The sequence below is a fragment of the Hesperophylax consimilis genome, chromosome 1 (assembly GCF_061612785.1).
Source record: "Hesperophylax consimilis isolate HC1 chromosome 1, BYU_Hcon_1.0, whole genome shotgun sequence".
In the NCBI taxonomy this organism is placed as follows: Eukaryota; Metazoa; Arthropoda; class Insecta; order Trichoptera; family Limnephilidae; genus Hesperophylax; species Hesperophylax consimilis.
In genome coordinates this window covers 26,840,712-26,862,787 of record NC_142836.1, presented here as the reverse complement: position 1 = coordinate 26,862,787, position 22,076 = coordinate 26,840,712, and the positions used below count along the sequence as shown (strand labels likewise).

General features: G+C 33.0%; 1 protein-coding gene across 1 annotated transcript; it reads left to right on the top strand.

Annotated features, from left to right (window-relative positions):
• The first annotated feature begins 959 nt into the window (after window positions 1–959).
• Window positions 960–20,265, top strand: LOC149426546 (uncharacterized). Its single transcript, XM_089637410.1, has 5 exons — window positions 960–1,012; window positions 2,780–2,891; window positions 14,075–14,254; window positions 17,281–17,414; window positions 19,950–20,265. Exons 2-5 carry the CDS (start codon window positions 2,780–2,782, stop codon window positions 20,196–20,198), a joined length of 675 nt encoding a protein of 224 aa, XP_089493536.1. The 5' UTR covers window positions 960–1,012; the 3' UTR covers window positions 20,199–20,265.
• The last annotated feature ends 1,811 nt before the right edge of the window (window positions 20,266–22,076 follow it).

Here is a 22,076-nt window from a genome sequence, read left to right as displayed (position 1 = left end):
GTCATGGAAAGTGATGAAACAAAAACTTTAATAACCGGGTTAAGTAGGTTAGGTTAAGTTAGGTTAGGTTAAAAAAAATTCTTCGTTTCTAATGACTTTATATCACTTTTTAAAAGTGTGTTGAATTGTCACTGTGTTGAGTTATGTAAGAAAAAGTTAATGCTTATTTACGAAGGTATTTATTTTATTTTGTAAACCAACGTAGCTATAATTCTTGAAATGTATTTTATTGTTAATTTTTTTACTTCTATTTAATATATTTCCTTACTAAATGTATGAAATTAATTGTATACATCTAAATAAATATTCAAAAACAAATTGGATGGTTCGTAAGCAAAACCGCCAAATTATTATTATTCCCTTTGCCGGCCGTCGGAATAATAATACTTCGGTTGGCGGTTAAAAATGTTGTCCTACAAGCTATTCTGCAAATCGGATCGTGAGTAGGGAATTTTAATACTACAGTCTCCATGCAGTTGGAACGCTTTTTTGATAATCACAACTTGGATTTACCAAGTTAATGGAGAACGTAAGCCTACTTTATCTCCTATCAGATTCCGTAGATCGACGGGGCAAGTTATAGCCAATCTGTTAAGCATAAAGCCCTGATAATAGAAAGATATTGTGTACTTTATTTACTTCCTACAACATGTTATGAAGAAAGTTCTCATAATCCATACATTTTCGTCAAACCTGTCATTCTTTCAAAAGATCGTCACAGCAACATAAAGCTAATTAAATTAGTCTCAAGGCTGAATCTGAAGGCCTGAGTAGTGAATTTTAGGTAAAATAAATTCCCAGGTACAAAATGATCAATTATCACATTTAAAAATTGATCAATTATCACCATTCTTGCATTTCGATAATGTAAAAATTTGTCCTAAGAAGAAGTTAAGAACTGGTCCCCACTTGGAGATTATTGCCAACACCTGTTCTTAGTATAAAAGAGATGATTCGTCATTGCGTCGGGTCATTTAGTCTGTGATGTAGTATACAGTAACATTATCTAAAGGTGAGTGAAGTTTTCTGTTATAAATTGTGAAATATTACGTTTTATTTTCAGTGAAAAATATATTATTCAAAGATTTCACTTGATACAGTATTATATCACCACTCATTTCCAATAAGTATTTGTCCGGTCGAAATTTTAACTCTCTCAGGAGGTATCATTTACCAACTTACAAAATATCGACTTACTTTATTGTTATTTATTTTTTATACAGTAAAAGTTCACGAGAAAACACGTGGTAAGCAGTAAAACTTTACAGTGATACGGACGTTAGTGAAAACCTTTTTTACTCTTTCTTAATATCTCGATTTACGCACGTATGCATTCATATTTTTTATCTGATTAAAATGTACATATTTTATAATATATTATGTTTATGAAACATGTGAAACCGTATTTTTTTTTATTTGAATGTTGCCATCGTTGGATTATTGAGTATTATTCTAGTGTTATTTCGTAACCTTTATAAACCTTACGTATGTGTGACAAACATAAAATAAATCTCAGATAAAAAATACTACTAAAAAATTATCAATGTTGAACTTCTAAAAAAATGTTCTTATTAATTTTATTATTATCAAACCCGATCTATTTTCGTAACAGAATACACTAAAACTCTTTATTCAACTGAATTCATTTTATGGCATCGTTCTTGACATCTTTGTAACATTATCGGATTTCAATAGAAGACTAATAATCAAAAGATTGAATTTGCATAATCTTCATTCAAACGTCATTATTTCTTGTCTCGAATCAGACTGTGTTTGACATAAATATAAACAAATCATGGTCATCCACCGCCAGTTCACGCAATAACAATTACTATTCAAAGGTCAGTTACGTCTACAAACTGGCTGCAGGTACCACAAGAGATGAATATGGTAAATTTTTATTTAAAATCTTGTTGCGTGGATATCTTCTTTGCGAAGTTATTAAGAAAAACGAAAGTGGTTGGATTGGTTTTGAATTCAATTATCACTAAGATAACTGCGAGACACTGTAAACTCGCAGTGGCATAAAAATAATTATGTCATATTTAGGATTGATTCAGGAGTTAATAAGAGTTATATCGGCTAGTTGTGTTTATTTCAGTTGATAATGGGTTTAAAATTGAATTGAATTGTTTTATTCAACTTGTAGAATTGTTTAACATTTGCGTACGAATCATTCTAATATTGTATCCGAATTTATGATATTATATCTGTATCAATAAGTAATTATGGTCATTCAGATGTTTTTGAATATGATTCTCTGACTCCTACATAAAAAAATACTTTCCCATAACCCTTAAACATAGCAGGAATATACCAACAAAACATTTAAAGAGACCCTTGCTTATTTATTGGTGTACTGGATGAATAAAAAATAATTTAATGTGATAATAATTTGAAAATTGAAACTAAATCTGAAGATTGAAACTAAATGAACCTCAAATTAATATTGTGTAATTGAATCGCGATTCTAAATATGAACGGGATTCACAAAAGTCGCTAAGCACCTAGTATATTTAAGCATTTTCAGGGTAAAAGGGAACAGCGGCGGGTATTCCAAATTTGTTCAAATAACTTTTTTTTTAATCTCGATATTATCGATGTGCTCAAATACATTCAAATATGTTGTTCTTAATATGACTTGTGTATCCCGGTTGAAATCGAATCTCAATTTGGTACTTTTGATTAGGCAACCATTTAATTATTTTCAAAATGTGAAGAAAAAAAAACAGGATTATGACTAACAGTTTTCAATAATGATGCTGATGAATTGTTTCAGATGTCGTACTACCCATTGCTTACAACAGTCCTCCTGTTTACCCTGGTAGTGAGGGAATGCCTAAGTGAGGGAAAACTACTAAGTGCCCCCATCCCAAAGAAGTGCGCGGAACGTAAGTGCCTACCAAAAATATTAAGGCGACACAAGACTCTAATAACGGGGTTTTGCTCGGGGCTAATGACATACAACAAATTCGTAACTATATCATTTTTTTAGAACAATACCCACCGATGAAAGTTATTCATATTTACCAACCCAACCTAACCTATATAAAAATAATGAACGTAATTTTACTTTATAAAACGTTTTTCAACTATAAAAATTAGCGAGAATCATCAGCTTTTATTTTCTAGACGGTGAATTACTAACTTCCCGAGTTAATTAACTAACTAACTAACTAACCATCACGCCATTCTCTCCGCAAGTTTATACATTCAATTTTATACATCTCACACATACTTCTCTATTATTCTGACACTTGAAATGGCTCGACTCAAGTATCTGATTCACTAGATCGAGCCATATCTTTTTCGGGCGTTCCCCACTTCTGCTACCTTCATTAACTCATTATTTGTACATATTTCGTTCATCCTAGACACGAATAACTGTAGATCTTCCATACTGTTAGCAATCAGCACCGCATCAGCAGCATACATACTGTCAGATTCCTCAAATTTGCGCCCATTACCACCACTTTCAATTCTTGCGTACAGTTTTGTATAAATGTAATGTCACCGTGATTGAAAAATCACGGTGACATTATGCAACAATATTGTCGAAATCGACAACCTTACCATTCTTCATACATTTAATCGATCTGCTTATCTCATCCATGCCGATTTCGGTAGCATTCGATCCATAATCATTTATATCTGATTCGCCGCTGCAATCACTGTCACTCACTTCGCTTTGGAATACTTTCTCAAAATACTTCCTCCATCTCTCTTTTATTCTTCCTCATTCGTCAACATATTCCCAATTTTCGATTTTATCATTTTCATGGTTGCGTTTTCTGGACCACTCCGGGACCTTTTGACTTCCTTCCGCTTCCAAACGTTTCTTTATTTCTTTCGTTATTTCACTTCAACTCTTACTCTTTTCCTACATTCCTTATTGACTTCTTTCGCTCGATCCCTCTCATCGCTAGAAGCACTGTCAACTGCTATCAGACATAACCACGCTTTCTTCTTCTCTGAGACTAGTTTTTTAATCTCATTTTTCCACTATTTTTGTATACGCCTTCGTCAGTTACTTTGTTAAGATTCTCACTTTGTTGTAGAGCATAAACTAGGACAAATTCGATGGTAGGTCCATCCAGTACACCGGGGCCTTACGTCGCATATTTTTGTACATGCCTTCTTCATTTTCGTAAGATTCCTTCTTTATTTTAGGGTATTTAGTCCTGTTAATAAAATTTGATGTTATAAAGTGTACATAGTCTTTGGGAGCCAGTGGGACTATTGAATTTCAATGTTGGAATGCAGAAAATGGGGAAAGGAAGGATAATTTGAGAAAGAAGATGTTTAGTTTTTATATTAATATTGTCAAGTTATTTACAGATAAACAACAAATGTGTAGTACGTTCAAATAATTATTTAATATTTTTGGCCTCTAGACCCAAAATTTCCACCACACTTTACAAACTAAAATAATATGTACTATAAACACGTTTTAAATAAACTAAATTAATTTTTACAAATAATTCTACTAATTCTTACAAATCATAGAAACAATGAAAAAAATAAGGTGCTTAACTAACTTATCTCTTTTATTGTAAACATTAAAGTAAGTTCCAATGTAGTAATTTCTCCAATGATATGCATTTATTATGTATTTAGGTTACATTACTTAATTCATATGAACTAATCCTATCAATTTGATTATCCTGAAACGGGAAAACTTCCTAGTTGGACAGTCAAAGATTCATTATTCTGTAATTGTATTTTTTAGTATCTAATAAATAAATAAATTTATATCCCAAGAAAATTTTTCTTTCTTTACACGAATAACACAGTATACCTCTTTATTATCTTAAATACAACTCGTATCATTGGAAAATATATTTTTTAAATCTATGTAAATTTGGTTGGTACCTAATTAGTAATATTTCGTATTTTTACGTGATTAAAATTTTGTTTAAATTTAAATTTAATGTTATTCGGTTGTTAAATGTAATTCTCGCAAAATCATATTTCTACTGGTGCTGGGTGCCTGTTATGTCGAAAGCAACATGCAAAATAACGATATTCACTGAAAATTAATCTATTCTGGGGCGCTTTAACATCAGCAGTAGAGGTCCGCTTCGAGAATATTCGGCATCAAAACGAGAATATTTCGCAACAAAATGGACCGTGCTGATCCAGTATATAAAATATGTGGACGTTATGTTAATCTCAGTATTGTAATGGCGGATCTCGGAGAATTTATCGCCCTCTCCATCAATTTTATATGTCTGCATATTTATATGAAAAAAATATATTTATCGTTTTGGTCAAACATCCGATGGCTTATGGCAAAATTATCGTGTTGGACGTTTTCCATACAAGAATGGCTTGATAATAATAATATGTCATGTTAGGAAACAGGATCCTCTTCTCAACGATGTTTTATGTTTGTCTACTATTTTTTCCAAAAATTCTCGAGGTTGATTCTTTAAAAAAATCTAACCGTATGCAGTATATCAACCCAGATTTAAAATGTAATGGTGTATATTGATTATGCTGAAATTTCAAGGATTGAGACGTACTTAAGTAAAAGTATTAGACGTCTTTGTAGATCTAGCCCTATATCTAGCCATATATCACAAAAATTACGTTACATAAATTAAGGTATTTTCTTACCGGTAACCAAGGCGTCTCCCTCACGGGCCGGTAAGGAATCGCCACAAACTGAGTGCAGGAAGATCCTGCAACCTAGCAAATTGTGGGACTTTCCCGCTTATGGTCTAACAGTACTCGGCTTATGTCGTTTCCTTACAGGCCCGTGAGGGAGCCGCTTAAGCATCGTGTCGTTGTACCGAGTGAAGGATGGATTAAGGTGAACGGCGGATGTTACGCCATTTACTTATTTACTAAATATTTATATATATATTTTTTTTTAAAGAAAGACAAATATTCCCGGGTTACGAATAACCTGACAATATTTGAAAATCTCCTACTACCACGACAGTAAGCTGAACATGTTGCTTGTGTTGTGATGGAGGACTTAGCCAGCCGAGGAATTGAACACACTACGCCTACACTAAGCGCGATGTCAACTCGGCCACCGAATATATATAATATATATACATGTTCACAACGCACTTATCTATATTTAGTTGGACAAAATAGTAACCAGTTCATGTTGATTTGGTTCAAAATATTGGGCTGTCTTCTGGGGACGTCAACTCTTTCGACACAATCTCAGTTTTACATTTCCCGTACAGGCATACCCTCAGTTTTTGATTTCATCTTCAATCAAGTATCCCTACATTAATACGTCGTCCTTGCTTTCTTTTCTAGTCGTTTATTTCTTCAGAATGTTTTATTACGGCTGTAGTTTATTTTAACGACATGATAATAACAAACATGCTATACCCCCCGTACTGATCTCTTTGTCATCGTCATCAGGGTTGGTATTAGATCTCCATTATGGAATCACCTCCTCACCGCCTTTCTTCAAAAATACTAAGAAGCAATATCAATCCCATCGAATTAAAAATAATGTTACTGTAAAGTTAAGAGATTATTACTAAATTCTGTGTTGAAATTTGGTACAAAAAACATCAATAGTACATAATAATAAAATAAGTTTTATAACTCACCAGAATTGCGATGCAGTAATTTATAAAAAAAAACAATATTTTTATCATTTGATAAAATTCAAAAAAAACTGTCTTCTTGCTGAACTAACCAAACATTACATAACTTTCGAAAATCTACCAATTTACGTATTGCCGAAAGTGGTATTTTAAGTGTTGTTTTTGCAGAAATCGATAAATTTATTACAAAAGAGATAAAAAACAACTGTACATGTCAAAACAAAATACGGATTAGCGTTTTTATTGAGAATTTATTGAAGAAATTATTTAAGAGTTTCGTGTGGATGTCTATATAAATTTTGTACCTACTCATTTATTGCTGTACTGATAAGCTATATTTATTTATCTCTCTCTGGTTTCAATCCTGGGATTGGTTTGCAGCAAATTCATCTAATCTCTTCTTCCATTCTTCCCTGTCTTGTGCGGCTCTTTTGACTTCTGCATATTATGATGAGCAGCGCACGTCCACCAGCAGGTGCTCCAGGTACTCTCGGCGTGGGCGTCCCCTAGAGTTGATCCCCTCGGTCATACCCTCCATTATGACATGCAACAGGCCTTCTTGTCGTATAACATGGCCGATCCATCTTGCACGCCTTTCGGACAAGGTCCTGAGCAGGTGCCTTCCTCCTTCGATTTTTTGGAGAACCTCCTCATTTGTAATATGGTCTCTCCAGGAAATTCCTAACAGTCTTCTATAGGACCACATCTCAAAAGCCTCTAGTCTCCGTTTATCTCTTTCGGATAGTCACCATGTTTCGCAGCCGTACATCAAGATACTCCATACATAGGTCTTGATGAGGAGAATTCTCAGTTTTAGGTCTATATTATTCGATTCTATTATTTTCGACCTTTAATGGAATGCAAGCCTAGCCTGATGTATACGGCTATCGACCTCGCTCTTAGACCGACCGTCCCATGTTATTTTGCTCCCGAGGTAGACAAACTCCTTGGTGTTCTTTAGTGGAACTCCTGCCATCTCTACTCTCATCTGATGTTGCGTTCGGCCTACAGTAATAATTAATTTACTATATATTCCAACAAAATTCACAAAATTAGGTACGTACTGTCGGTGGTTCATAAGAAACCTAAAACACTCTTATACAATTTTTGAGGAGGTGAAAAAACTAATCAACTTAAAACTTTTTTATTATTATCTGTACATACTCCCATTTCTTTCATTAAGTTTTGAATACCACTTCAGCAAGATGGCGGCAGCAGCAATACACTGGTGTAGTCGGATTCTAAAGTTCTGGGCTGCTTTTACTATGGGTAGGTGGTAAGTCCAAAGTAACTTGAATTTCAATTTTTAAAAACGTTGTTCAAGCGTCCTAAAAATTATGTATTGAATGGTCTCAAAACATGCTTACTCTTTCAATATGAATACTTCCTGATAAATTTATTTATTTATTCATTTTTGGGAAATTGACAGTTTAAATTTAATCAGTTTGTACATAAGTATTATATAGTAAAATAAAACCAATTATGGATTTCCTCCTTGTGACTTTAACTGACACAGCATAATAAGGAATAAGTTATTTAAATTTGTGAGAAAGGAATATGAATTAAAAAAAATATACAAAACAAAAGATTATATAAAACTAAAAATTTACAAAACAATACATTTATAGCCATGTAGAGAGGTTGTAGATATAAATCAAATCATAATAGAGATATAAACAATAGAGACATAAACAATATTCACAAACCATCAGAGAAATATTATTTTATGGACCTCTTGTATTTGGTAAGTTCGCAACTGAAAATATCAACCTTTCGCTATTGTAATTATTGCATAGTCTGTTCAGGCAAGAATTCTGTTTAGAGTTCGTTTTGCTTTGATCAACCCTGAACAAGACACAAGAGCGTGTTGAACGCGCAGGTACATTGAATTGAATTTTGTTTAGCAACTCTGGGCATTGAATATTATTGTTAACTACTTTTTACAGGAATAGTGCATCCCTATGATGCTATTACATCTTGCAAATGACTTGTAACAAAGATATTTTAAGAATTTGTTTTGATTTGCTTCGATTTTGTTTATGTGGATTTTGTAAAATGGAGACCAAATAACTGATGCGAACTCCAAATGACTAAATTAAACGGAAAGATGCTTTTTTTGCAAGGAAATCAATTTCAAAACAACAAGATCAAGAAAGGGACGCTTAGATGGTTTGGGCATGTAGAGCGAATGAGCGAAGAAAGGAGTGTAAGGAGAATATACGATGCAAATTTGAATGGTAGCTGAAGTCGGGGACGCCCGAGGAAGACATGGCACGACCAAGTTTATTTATTTTTTATTTATTTATTTATTTAATACATGTTACATTGTTTTGAAATTTACATAAAGTAGATATAATGAATCACCATACTAGGCGACTGCCTGTTTCATGGTGACCAATTGAGTGTAATTACTTTGTATGAAAATGAAATCTAGTGTAAACATATGAAATTAGTAACTATAGATGAAGCTAAAATTTTGGAAAAATTGTAATAAAAAGTAGAAGATAGAAATTAGAAATTAGTGAATCAGATACTTGAGTCGGGCCATGTCAAGAGTCAGAACAATAGAAGAGTATGTATGAGACGATGTATGAATGTGAATGAGGCAAGGAGTGTGTGCCAAGACCGAGTTTTTTGGCGGTCCGTCCTCTCTGCCTACCCCTGCGGAGAAACGGCATGATGGTTAGTTAGTTAGTTATTACTTCAGGGCTTTGACGTATTATATTTAGATGAGACATGAAGCGAAAAAATAGGTTCCGATTTTTGACTTCCAACTGACCTCCAACTCTCCCAACGCTATAACCAAAACTACCAAATTAGGTCTAAGCGCACCGTTTATCGCGTTCTGATAGTGGATTTTGACGAGATATTAGTACGCAGTAGCGCCTCTAATTAAAGCTCTATGCTTCAAGACAAGTTTTTCTTCAGGACAAAGCATTCCTAAGAAAATGATTTTTTTTTCTACAATACTAAATAAGTACATATTACAATGTTGCCACAAAATATAATATATCAGTAGCGTGCATTGCTCTTTTTTCATCATTAGAAAAGAAACAACGATTTAGAATTACAAGCAGGTAATCCGACGAGAGCCCTATCAGTTATTGTGCTATTTGTTTACCATTACCATTATTGTAGCTATCGAAATTCACTAATTTATATATTTTGATAATTCTAAACTATTAAAACCATGTTGACACATTCATTACCAATTTGTGTGACCGGACAACATTATAAAGATAGCAAAATTTCCACTTCACACTTTATAAAACAGTTAAATTGTCACTAAAGTGAACAGAATATTAACATGAAAGTAAAATTAACGTTTTTCTTTTGCAAAAGATAGGCAAATGCTGAACACTTCTCTATTAGAAATCTTAACAAAGGCAAAACCTCAGAAAAAAATCAACAACTCAAAATTCAAAACTCAAAACCTCTTTCAGTCTAAATATAGGCTGCACACCACTGGTTTAAACACGCGATATTAAGGCCAACCAACCACAAGAATGAAAAGTAAACACAAAGAGGTAGTTATTTGGAAACAATTTAGTGTTGATTAACTCGCACGGTATTGTAGTCACCGCAAGAAATGTTTTATTTGCTTCGGGGAATAAATGATTCGCCATAGAATGGTATAATCACTGTCATTTATACTGCATATTCCCACAATATTTACCACAATACACTTGACAATTGTCGCAAAAATAATTAGTACTTACCAGCATTTCAAATTGTGAATACTACTACATAATAATAGTATCTAAATATTATAACACCACAGCAAAAATTAACATTCATTGGTTACCAGAACTGAACAACCAAGTACTTCCCAATCTTCCTCCCCTCATTTCCTTTCATTTAACAATTATTTCGGCCTAATACGTACTCTAATTTGGAAAACCATAGATCTAATAGCTTCGGAAAGTTGATACTCCAACGCGTTATTTACATTAAAAGTTAATTATTGAAAACACGTGTCAGGCAAAACCACCTATATTCAAGGCCGTGAGATACTGATTAAAATCAGTCTCTAAATTTGTGCACGAGAACCCCCAAAAACATTTTGTTAATAAAGTAAAACATTTTAAAATGGTTAAAATGCAAATTAATTTAAAAAAACGAAATTTTTTGGAGGATCTCATACAAGTTAAGAGTTCGATTTTATTCAGTGTCACGGCCTTGTAATCTGGAGTGTTCAGCAGTGCTGATGTTACTTCATTTTACAATTATTTTTAAGGCTCCGTATCATATTCTCATAATAACGTTTGTTTTCAATTCAAATTTTTTGAACAAGTTCAAAATTTCTTACAACAAGGTCCAATAATTAATATTTCATATTATTTCTTTTTATCTCCTATAGATTACATGTCCCTGCATTGTGAAATATCCCATCATGACTTTGCTTGCTTTATGTTATTTCAAACCTATTTTATAACTGCTCGAAAAAATTAATATAAGATTGACAATAACGTTGTAATGTAGTACAAAAAATAGAGTTAGGAAGGGCATTGCGTTCCCTTGCTGAAGTCTTTGATATCTTTTATAAATATATTGAAATAAAAGAAAGCCATATTTTACGTTTTACCAGTGAACCACCTTGTGTATTCTACATAATTAAATAAACATATAACTCTCTAGTTAATAAACATCATCGATTTATTGCAGTGCATAATACATATAACCGGTCTCGGTAAGGCAATAATCGTTACCAACATATTCACACTCATAGCTGGAGAATATTGTCAGAAGAAATTCATGTGAAACCCAAAATATCAGCTCGTTGCAACAACTTGTTTTTAAACTACAGCAAGCAATAACATGATATTTGCAATATAAAATATACGTAATGATACAAATCTCTGTCCATACATTGTAGCTTATGACAAAAGGGTATGCTTAAAAGGTGGTTTAGTTTTTAAAAAGCATTATCTTCAACGTTTTGAAAAGTACTTTTTGTACCTAATGCATTTTCGCTTTACTTTGGCGAGGTAGAACCATTGACAAAGGGTAGAACTGAATTTGAAAACAATCGATTGATTGGGGATAATACAGTATTGTAATTAGAATTGATGGAAAACCTGCTTTTATTATTCTATTGTAATGATTGTAAATTTACGAATGCCTCCAAAACCAACAGTAGGTCGATGGGTAAGGATCTTGACTAGTAAGCTGGAGATGACTGGTTCAAATTATTTTGTGTTATTTCACAAATACCCATTTAAAATAATATAAAAAAAGTATATTTCAGAGTGGAAGATACTTTCGGTTTTGCCCTGGTGTAAGACCATCACTCAGAATTGAAACATTAATGGCTTTGGCCGTGTTTGGTGATCAGATCTTCAGTTGGATAATACCCAGGCACTTTCCCGACTTGAGTATCTTCTCCATCTCCTTCCCCTCCCCACTAACTTCAGCTCACAACGTGTGCCGTTTGGGGATGCCATAGTATCACTGGATCTCGAGTTGGGAGCAGTTGAGACGCTTGTGCGGTCTTAATTTTTTGTTTTAATCTGTCAAGATGATATCGGTAAACACTATGTCCCCAGTGGCAGAGCGACAAGCCGTTCGGTCTGAACCGAGAGATTGCGTGTTCAAAACCCGGTTGCGTTCATGATCAGATCTGAATACGCACATTCTTCTTTATCTTCTTCTCCTACCCCTAAAAATGAGTATTGGTAATTTATTAAGAATATAATTAAATTATTCGTAATCCGGTTAAAAATAGGATTGCGCGCCCTCAACGAATGGATTAATAGGTTTCCTGTCAAACTTTCAGTAAAAGAGCAATGTATTATGACGATGTCAGAACACGTGTTCATCTTTTTTTCTCATTTCATCATTGTATATTATCCATGCAAATGCAGGTGCATGAACACGTGTTCTGATATATTAAGATTTAACTTAAAGTTTATCAGGAAACTGTATGCAATCTTGTTTTTAACTGGATTACGAATAATTTGAAGAGATTTTTAATAAATCATCTTTACTTATTTTACTCAGTGCAGCTACTCCCTTCAATCCCTAAATAAGCGTGCAAATAATACTTATAATAATAATAATATAAATAAGACTTATTATTATTAATCGGTTATTTCAAAAATATTCATCCATTTATGATATTATTAGGACAAACGTTAATCACCAATGTAGAAAATGGTGATTTAATCAAATTTACCAAGAAAAAAGATCGAACGCTAAAGAGGATTGACATTTAATACTGGTTTTCATTTTAATCGGTAAAACATGATCTCTCGGTATTTCAAGGTAATCTCGGCTTATAAATATAACTTCACAAAAAAGAAGCTTGTCCGGTGGTTGCCTAAGATATAGTAAAAAGGAGAAAAAAATGCTTTTCATTTTACAAAGGTATTTTAAATGAACATAATTTAATTTGTAACATTGTATATAATGATTTTATTATAGGAACCTAGTACCTTCTAATGGATTTGTTTAACTGACAATTTAATTAACTCACTTTAATACCAGTTTAACTTAAAAGAGGAATCATACAAATTAATTAAGTCAAGTTTTTGATTAAAAAACCGGATTCCTAAAAACATTTATTTTTAGGAAGATTGAAGATTAAATTTATTTACGTAATCTCAAAAAGGTTTTTATAATTTCTAGGAAATTAATCTGTATTCAGTGAATTATTATTTATGAGCCCTACATACCAATCAATTTGGTTAGCTGTTGTATCAATCTCGGGTTACGAATAACCTGATCTCTTCATGTCAGTTAGCCGAAAATGTTGGAGGACCTGAAGCCGAGAAATTGAAATTACTTTGCCTGGGTCAGATGCAATGCCGAGTGAGCCACTAACCGGTCAAAAATTATTATAAATATTCATTGAATAAATTTGTTATGTATTCATTCCTTGTATATTTGCAACGGGTTGGGTTTACAATCAACATACATAGTATTATTATTTTACTAGAATCAAATATTTCGATTGTGAATGAAATCCAGAAGTTTTGGTTTGAACTTAAGTATCATTTGCAAAATTTGTTGGAAAATTGTCTGGGCTATATTTATCAACAAAATAAAACATGAACCTGTTAACAGGGACACAGTACCATGAGCACACAAACGTTATAAGGTTATGTGTTAAAATTTCCGTAGTGGCAATGTATAATTATACATAAGTTTTAAATAAATGAATCTGCTGAAAATAACAAACGGCAGTTGCACAGAAATATTACTGGGTATTTCCACTTTGTTTTTACTATAAACAAGTATCATTGACTGTAAAAAATCACTACGTGGAAACCATTTATGTTTAAAAAAAAATATTAATTATTTTAATTTCTCCATAAATTTTAATGATTTTGCAATAGTGTTATTTATAATATTCAAATAAAATATGGCCTGAGCCAAACGGCGCCTTGTTACGCCAATTACGCCTGCACAGGGCCTACCCTGCATTTAATTCAACTGTAAAAAACGTCTAAAAAAATCACAATATATTGCTTTACACCATTCTTTATGAATTCCAGGGCCAAAGGAATTTCTGTTTGGCAACCATAACTACTTCATCAGTAGCCATCTCCCAACCCTGAACGGCACAGAAGTCAACTGGCTGGACGCCAGGAACATCTGCAGGGACTACTGCATGGACCTGGTCTCCATGGAAACCCTCGAGGAGAACAATCTCATTACCAAACTCATCAAAGAAAGTAAGTTTATTATATATATATGAAAATATATTTATAGATATATTATTTAATTATAATGTTATTAAAGCAGACCCAACTGCTCCAAGCCGCCTGGAGCCGATGGGCCTATGTGATCCCCGTTTGCAGTATGTTGTGAGGTTGAAGGAAGTGAGGAGTGGAAGGAGATGGTGAAGAGGAAGGTGGTGAAGTACTTGAATATTCAAAAATTATCAGCGAAAACGGCTAAATCCATAGACATATGAATATTAGTAGACCTGCCCTAAGTGATTAAAAGCGTATTATCCCCACTCCCCATACCGGTTCCATTGGAGCCGGCTGTGCTCGCGTATGGCCTCAAGTGAAATTTGAAAACGTGACGTCATCATTCTTGTGCGAACTATGGTCGAGGCATCATCGGTTCATTTTACGAAATAACACGGCAAAATGTTGACTTGTGATATGAAAACTTGTAAAAATAGATGTGAAAAAGAGAATAAACCCAATTGTCGTATTACATTCCATAAGTAAGCATTATTTTACTTTATTTTAAGCTTATTCACACCGTATTATATGGATCAGTTTTAGAAACATATACTATCACATCACAATGAAGCGATTCTCAAGTGTGCTCATCGTTGTTTACTGGGGTAAGTAAATTATGAAACATTTGTAAAAGTGTCTTAACTAAATACTCTGAAACTAACTACGACTCTGCAAACAGAAGAAATTTACTTTGCCGAATTTGGACTTCGCAAATTAGTTCATAACGTGGCGAGTAATTTGCGCTCCCATGTAAAAATGTCTATTCATTCAAAAGCAGATTTTACTTTTAAGAACTAAATGGTGATATTATAATGCGAGATGCCTATTTACTGTCAGATTGATTTATTGACGAATCACAGTCAGCCTTACCCCCTTCGTTCTTCAACAGTTGATTTTACCCCTCTCCATTATCTTCTCGTCTATTAATTCCTATGTCTGTGGCTAAATCCGTAGAATAAAGAATTACACAAGAAGTGCCTTTTGGGCGTGTTTCGTGATCCAAATAGAAGCCCAATTTGGGCCTATATTTCCATCCAAAACTGTGATCACGAAATTCAAATAGGATTGTGATATATAATATCAGGCAAGTGTAAGAGAGATGAACCGCGTGCTAAACAGTGTAGAACCAAAAGGTACTAAGTCAGTGGAACGTTTTTTCTATTCAAATTTAAACAATGGAAGGTACTCTTTATTCTATGGCTAAAGCCATTTCAAGCAATATTTCTATCCTGAATGGTATGAAAGCAATTTGTTCACCGTGGTTTATTTCAAATGATTATTATTCGTGTGGGTACTTAACTGCCAACAGCCCATTTGTGGTAGACAAAATTGAAATTTAATCTGTCCACAACCTATAAAAAATCAGTTGACCCAAAACCGTTGTGTTTGAACGATTTTGGTACACGAAAGGATGCTTTGTTAAAAATGATAACCACCAATCTGATAACATTTTTTAGCACCATTGCTTTAAAACATTTTAAAATAGATGTTTTTTAATCCGTGAACTTTCCAACATAATATTAAATAACTTAGACAGTAGGTAGGTACCTACCTATATCTTCAAAATGTTTTGCCGAGTGGAATTTTTTTTTCATGTTTAACGAAATTTCAATAGGGGTATAATCTGTCACCTATCTCTAGGCACAACGCCATTGGCGTACATCGCTCTGTGACCAAAGGTCAAAACATTTTATTTATACGTAATTTAATATGATGTATAAGTAATTGAAATCGTATGCCATATTGGATAGTAAAGTACGAAATATTTACCGGAAACCACAATCAATCGATTAAACGAAAAAGAATTGTTTATTAAAACTTTCATAAATTAATGTCAATCTGAGATACTTGGTAATTATTTTCTTAACGCATAGTTTTGTTCATTCATTTTTCGTACACAGATAGCGTCACTTCTAAAAATCATTATTCAAGTTAGCTGTGGTAGTTTTAGTAAACAGTTTAGTAGTTTTGGAAAACAAAAAAACAAAATAAAACAAAGTAAATATTTAGTTGAAGGATAACAGTCAAGTCCAGCCCCCTACGTTAACAGACATTATTTATAGTTGTGCAAAAATTACTAGCAGTAATACCCATATCAGAGAGTTTAGTGCAAGCAGTGTGGCGATGGGTGGTTTTACATTAACCCGAGAAAAAACCAGATTGAGAAAAACCATGTAAATTAGTTTACAACTAAAAGTGTAATTTTTCAAGTAGAAAGGATTTAACAATGTAGAACGATTGTGACAAAGAAACTTTCACGAATTTATTTAAAAAAAACATATTGATCAAAATTTGTTGCACTTTCAAATTATTTTTTTTTCTTTTTATGGAATGTTTTTCGTCGGGTAGGCTCACAGTCTCAGCCTGTATAGACTGCACGCTACTGCTTTATGCAGACAAGTTGATAATTTATCATTTCTATTTGGGTTCTTTTTATCAATTTGCATAACTCATGTTTGATTGACCCTAGTTCGGTATCTTAAGGGTAAACGTAACATACGCCATCAAACTACGAGTGAAGATAACCAGAATAACATACCAAGAAAAATGAGTATGGTTGATTTATTAAAATACTTTTCTTAATAGAATATTGGTCGATTCATAATAAATCGGAACGCGTGTCCACGCATAAATATAATGACGAAATGCCACAACATTATAATTTTTATCAACTCGTGTTTCAACATTCTAATAAGATATTCGTGTTTTACCTACAGTTTTTTAGGAAGCCTGTCAATTCATTACTTAAAGGCCTGCACTCCTGTTTTTAACAGGAATATGAATAATTTGACAAGATTTTTTAATAAATTATCAATATATTATTTATGTAAGTTTTCTCCATGTAGCGCCTGTACGCCATATTCGAATACGCAAAGATGAAATCTCCCATCTCAAAGTCAAGAGCATTGACTTTTAACCTACTACAACCGTAGAAATAGAAAAATCCAAAGAAAAGAAATGATTCTAAAAATAAAAATACTAAATAATTATTGTGTGAATTTCAGATAATATTCCTTACATCTGGACCAGTGGGAGGCTTTGTGACTTCCCCGGCTGCGATACCGGAAATTTATATCCTAAGAAAATAAACGGATGGTTCTGGTCGGCCACTAGAGCGACGATTGCAGCTACAAATAAGGTAAATTAAAAAAAACTGCCAAATATAGAATAATAATAATCGTAATAATATGTAGTATCATCGATGTGAAGATTTCTTTATCAATAATACTAACTAAATTAGTTTGATGTCATACGGGTTATTAGCGAAGCACTGTCTTAAGGCGAAGCTTAACGCTCAATCACTATTTTGATTAATCTTTATAACGAATTGGTGTGCATTATAAATACCAAAAAATATGCTTTAAATAAATTGAAGGTTTTCCTATCGTTTCAAATACAAAAAAAAACAACAAAAAAATAATTACTCAATAAAAAATTTAAATGTAAAATACTAAAAAAAAAATTTTTTCAATAGAAATCTATGAACGCGTAAAGGAAACAACTTAAAAAAATACAATATTATAGCTAAGATTATCTGTGACAGTTTCACTTGGTTAACTTTTTTGCTTTATTATAAAAATATTTACAAAATAAATAAAAACCAGTTTTGTGCTTGAAATCGAACGTTTCTAGACTCCGTTTGTCAAGCGATTTTAATGCATATTACCTACAATATAAGGTTTAGCAAGAATATATAAATTTTTGGCTTGTAGCTTCATCTTAACTCGACCGTTTATAGCTGTCCATGAATTTGTTTATTCCGGTTTCAAGATTGGGCGTTTTAACTCAGCGTACGCCGCTGTAACCGATATACACGAACAAAAATTATTTTCACCGAATATAAGTAGCTCTTCCGCGGAAAATACTAATGGTAGATTACATAATAAAGATATAATCACTTTGCAGATAATGTTGGTAAGTCGGTACAATTTACTAAAACATCATTTTGCAAAAAGTTATTACGAAAATAGAATTCTCTGACGCACGCCAAAAATTTATTCATATATTAAATCGTTGTGATTATTAATTAATAAGGTAGGTATTTTAATACCTACTTACAAATTTTATGATTAAAGAGGATTTAAAAAAAATTAAAATAAGATAAAATTAAAAATATACTTACTTGGGCTCGAGGTCACGTGCTCACATAATTACTGTATTAGTGTCGCAACTTTATTAAATTATATATAAACATAAGTACTCTTTTTCTCTCTTTTTTTTTTATCTTTACCCAAATGTATATTTTCTTAAATCATTCCGATTAAAACAGCCAGACTCTGTCGAATCTTTAGGACTTGAAGTATGAAAATGGTTTTGTGATATTTATTTTCACGAACATGAAGATTTTAAAATAAGTAAATACTAAAATTCAACTGTTATTTTTTGAATAACGCAAGATATAGACAAGCAATAGAAATAAAATCAATATCAGAACCGATGGACAATAATAAATCATCTACCGTTTGGATAAATTATCTACCGCAGAGCGAATGAGCGATGAAAGGAGTCAAGGAGAATATATAACGCAAATGTGGAAATCGGGGACCCCCCGAGGAAGACATGGTACGATCAAGTGAATCAGATACTCAAGTCGAACCATTTCAAGAGTCAGAATAATAGAAGAGTATGTATGAGACGGTGTATGAATGTGAATGGTGTAAAGAGCGTGTGTGTCAAGACCGAGTTGTTTGGCTGTCCGTTCTTTCTGCCTACGCCTGCGGAGAAACGGCGTGATGGTAGTTAGTTAGTTAGTTACCGTTTGGAACAGTAGTTTTTGTTATATAATCTTTGTTTGGGTAAATGTAAGTGTAAATGAAAACGCATGATAGTAACAAATTAGTTTACGTACATTTGATATTCAGAAGGATTTTGAAAAATGGTATAAATACAAAAATACTTTCACCTAATAATCTGTCTAAAAAAAACTTGAGCAATAAAAAAATAATTTCGGTTCAATGATATAAGCAAACCGGATTGGCTTAAAAATTTTCAAATTTGAAACTGATTGTATGAATTTAGACAAGCGATAAAGCAGGTACCACCTACTTATAATCAGAAAACTTTCGTATTTTGATTAATTATACTAATAATGTGTCTACTCGAAATCCATGATTTGTTTTTTTTTAAGCTTTGGACAGATTTCGTTATTTTTTTAGACTTTTTGCATCTTCCAGTATCTGATATGAAGGCTTATGTTCAAGATTCAGATGTTTTTTTCTCTGTGCAAAATTTTCAGAAGAACTCTTTCAGTATCAAAAAGAGAAATTCATAACGCTCTGAATCCGGCTGTTAAATTTCTGGGTGTTTTAGAGTCTATAAAACTCTATTAAAGTGCTCAAGCGTCCTCGGAAATCCACTATTTGGTTTGCTGCCTTATCTTTCATCTTCCATGCGATTAATTTTTTTCATTTTTAAGGGTCCATCATGTGTTGTGATTTTAGGTATAGAATATTTTTCATCTGCACCTCCAATTTAAATTTTATACTGAGATATTCGTGTATGCTTTCAGTTTCACAAATCCTTTAATTATAATAACATGACCCGATCTTTCACGGATCTGTGATAGTGTACATTAAAATACCGAATTATAAATAAATTACTTCCCTTTTGAAATTAGGACGTTAAGTACAAACAACTTGATTTTACATTATGAAATTGTGTTTTTTCTCTCTAGATCCCCAAGGGTTGGGGCACAAACCCTTGGAGTCAGACAGGCTACAACAAGAAACCACAGCCTGACGATGCAGAGTACGCAATCAACGGCACCCACGAGCCATGCATGGCTGTCCTCAACACGGTATATGCCGATGGCATCTTCTGGCACGACGTGGCCTGCTACCACAAGAAACCCTTCATCTGTGAGGACAGCGACAGTCTGCTGGAATACGCCAGGGCCACTAATCCCGAACTTAAAATAAAATAAAATGATAAGTGTACATTTTTTATGACTCCTTCTACTGCTGATTAAACACATGAAAATTTTAAAATATCAATAAATATTTTTAAAACATATATAATTTATTGACCAAAATGATATTTAGCTTTTTTAAGACATCATAAAACCATTAAAAGAAAGTAGCGATTAGCAAATTGGTATTAATATTGGTATAATTAGAGAAAATTCTCTCAAATGTCAAATCTTATAGCAATCTCGTTAATTTTAAGTTATTTTTAGATGGGTTTAAACGATTTTCCTGTTTGAACCAGAGTAAATCATTATTAAGAGCATTATCTCCAAACGAATAGATATTTCTTCTGGGCACGGCTTCCGTTCAAGACAAAACATAATATACATAGGATAACGGCTCTGGAGCTCGTGATAATGTGGTTATAAAAGGATAGGAAGCAAAAGTAAGTATAGAAAATGTAAAATTTAAAAGAAATACATTTCGGGGCTGAAAGGATTGTAGATAAATTATGTAAAATTACACACTACTACAGTAATAATAGTTTTCGGCTGCAACACTACAGGCTCCAACAGATTAGATTAATTAGAAAAAAATAACTCTTGATTGGATGAAATTTCAGAATCAAATAAATGAATTTCATTATCATAATGAATTTAATATATTACTACCAAATTAACTTTACTCAGGAAAGCCATCCTGATTAATTCAGAATATCGACCTATAGTTTTCCGTGGCAACTGATCCCGCAGTAATTCAACCATGCTCCATTTGAAGAGGATATTATTTTGCAGGTAACAGCTGTATGTGTTTTGGACGTAAACCACAGCAGACTACCTTGGCTCCAAGCAGCAAGTCAACGGGAGCTGGTTTATGAAATTCGGATCAGTCATCGAATTTCATAAGCCCCGCAAATTTGAGACAAGAGATTTCATGAATGTTTATGATTTGAATAATATTCACTTAAGTAATTTCAATAACGTGAGCGAGTTATTCAATTTACAACCAGTATAAGGAATCATATTATTATTTTGCAAAGCCCGTTTAATTTTAAACGTATGTGAGAAATAAAAAAATACATGAAATCTAATAATGATGCCTTACTCTAGTCCTATCGGATGTTAGCGATCATCGCGAAAATCTTCAACACCTGACCTGTGGAACAGCATTTTTGACTCTTCTAGGTTATCCTTGCCTGAAGTATGCATATCGGTCGACTACGCAGATTTTAAATATCTTTTGGTCTCTGGGGACAGCAGAAAGGAAGTGGAGAAGTTTGAAACTTTGTTTTTAACTTTGCTCCCCATAAGACCGTGGGACTCTTGATGAAATGTATGCTCAGTCCTGCCAGAAACCCTTCCATCAGAATGGGAGGCTTCACAATTCGTTTCGTCGAAACCATCAGGTATTTAGGCGTCACTTTAGATAGGACCTTCTTCGTTCCTAGCGCACGTCAAAAGCGTTTCTAGCACGGCTCAGATTCTTGAATGCTTTAAAAAGTTTGTAAAGTCCTGGGTAGAGCGATGGCATGTGTTTAGAGGTGCTAACTTCGAATAAAATCATCTTTGCTTCTTGCGCCAAACGTACGAGTATATCTCTTGACCCTCCACGGTTACTGCTCAACTTTAATATTCCATATTGCTTTGTGTTTTTGTTATAATCTTTGTTTTTACCTTCCTTGTCTTATAATGTGTTGCATGTATACAATGCATGTGTTACTTTGTTTTTCATTTTATTTATTTTTTACTAATTTGTTGTGTAAATTGGCTTTTTACACCGTTACTCCGTTCTTTACGATGTTTATTTGTGCATTTGTTTAGCATATAAAATTTTTTTTCCTGTTATTTTTAAGCACTATTTATTGGGAACACGTTGTTAATTATTATGAATTTTTT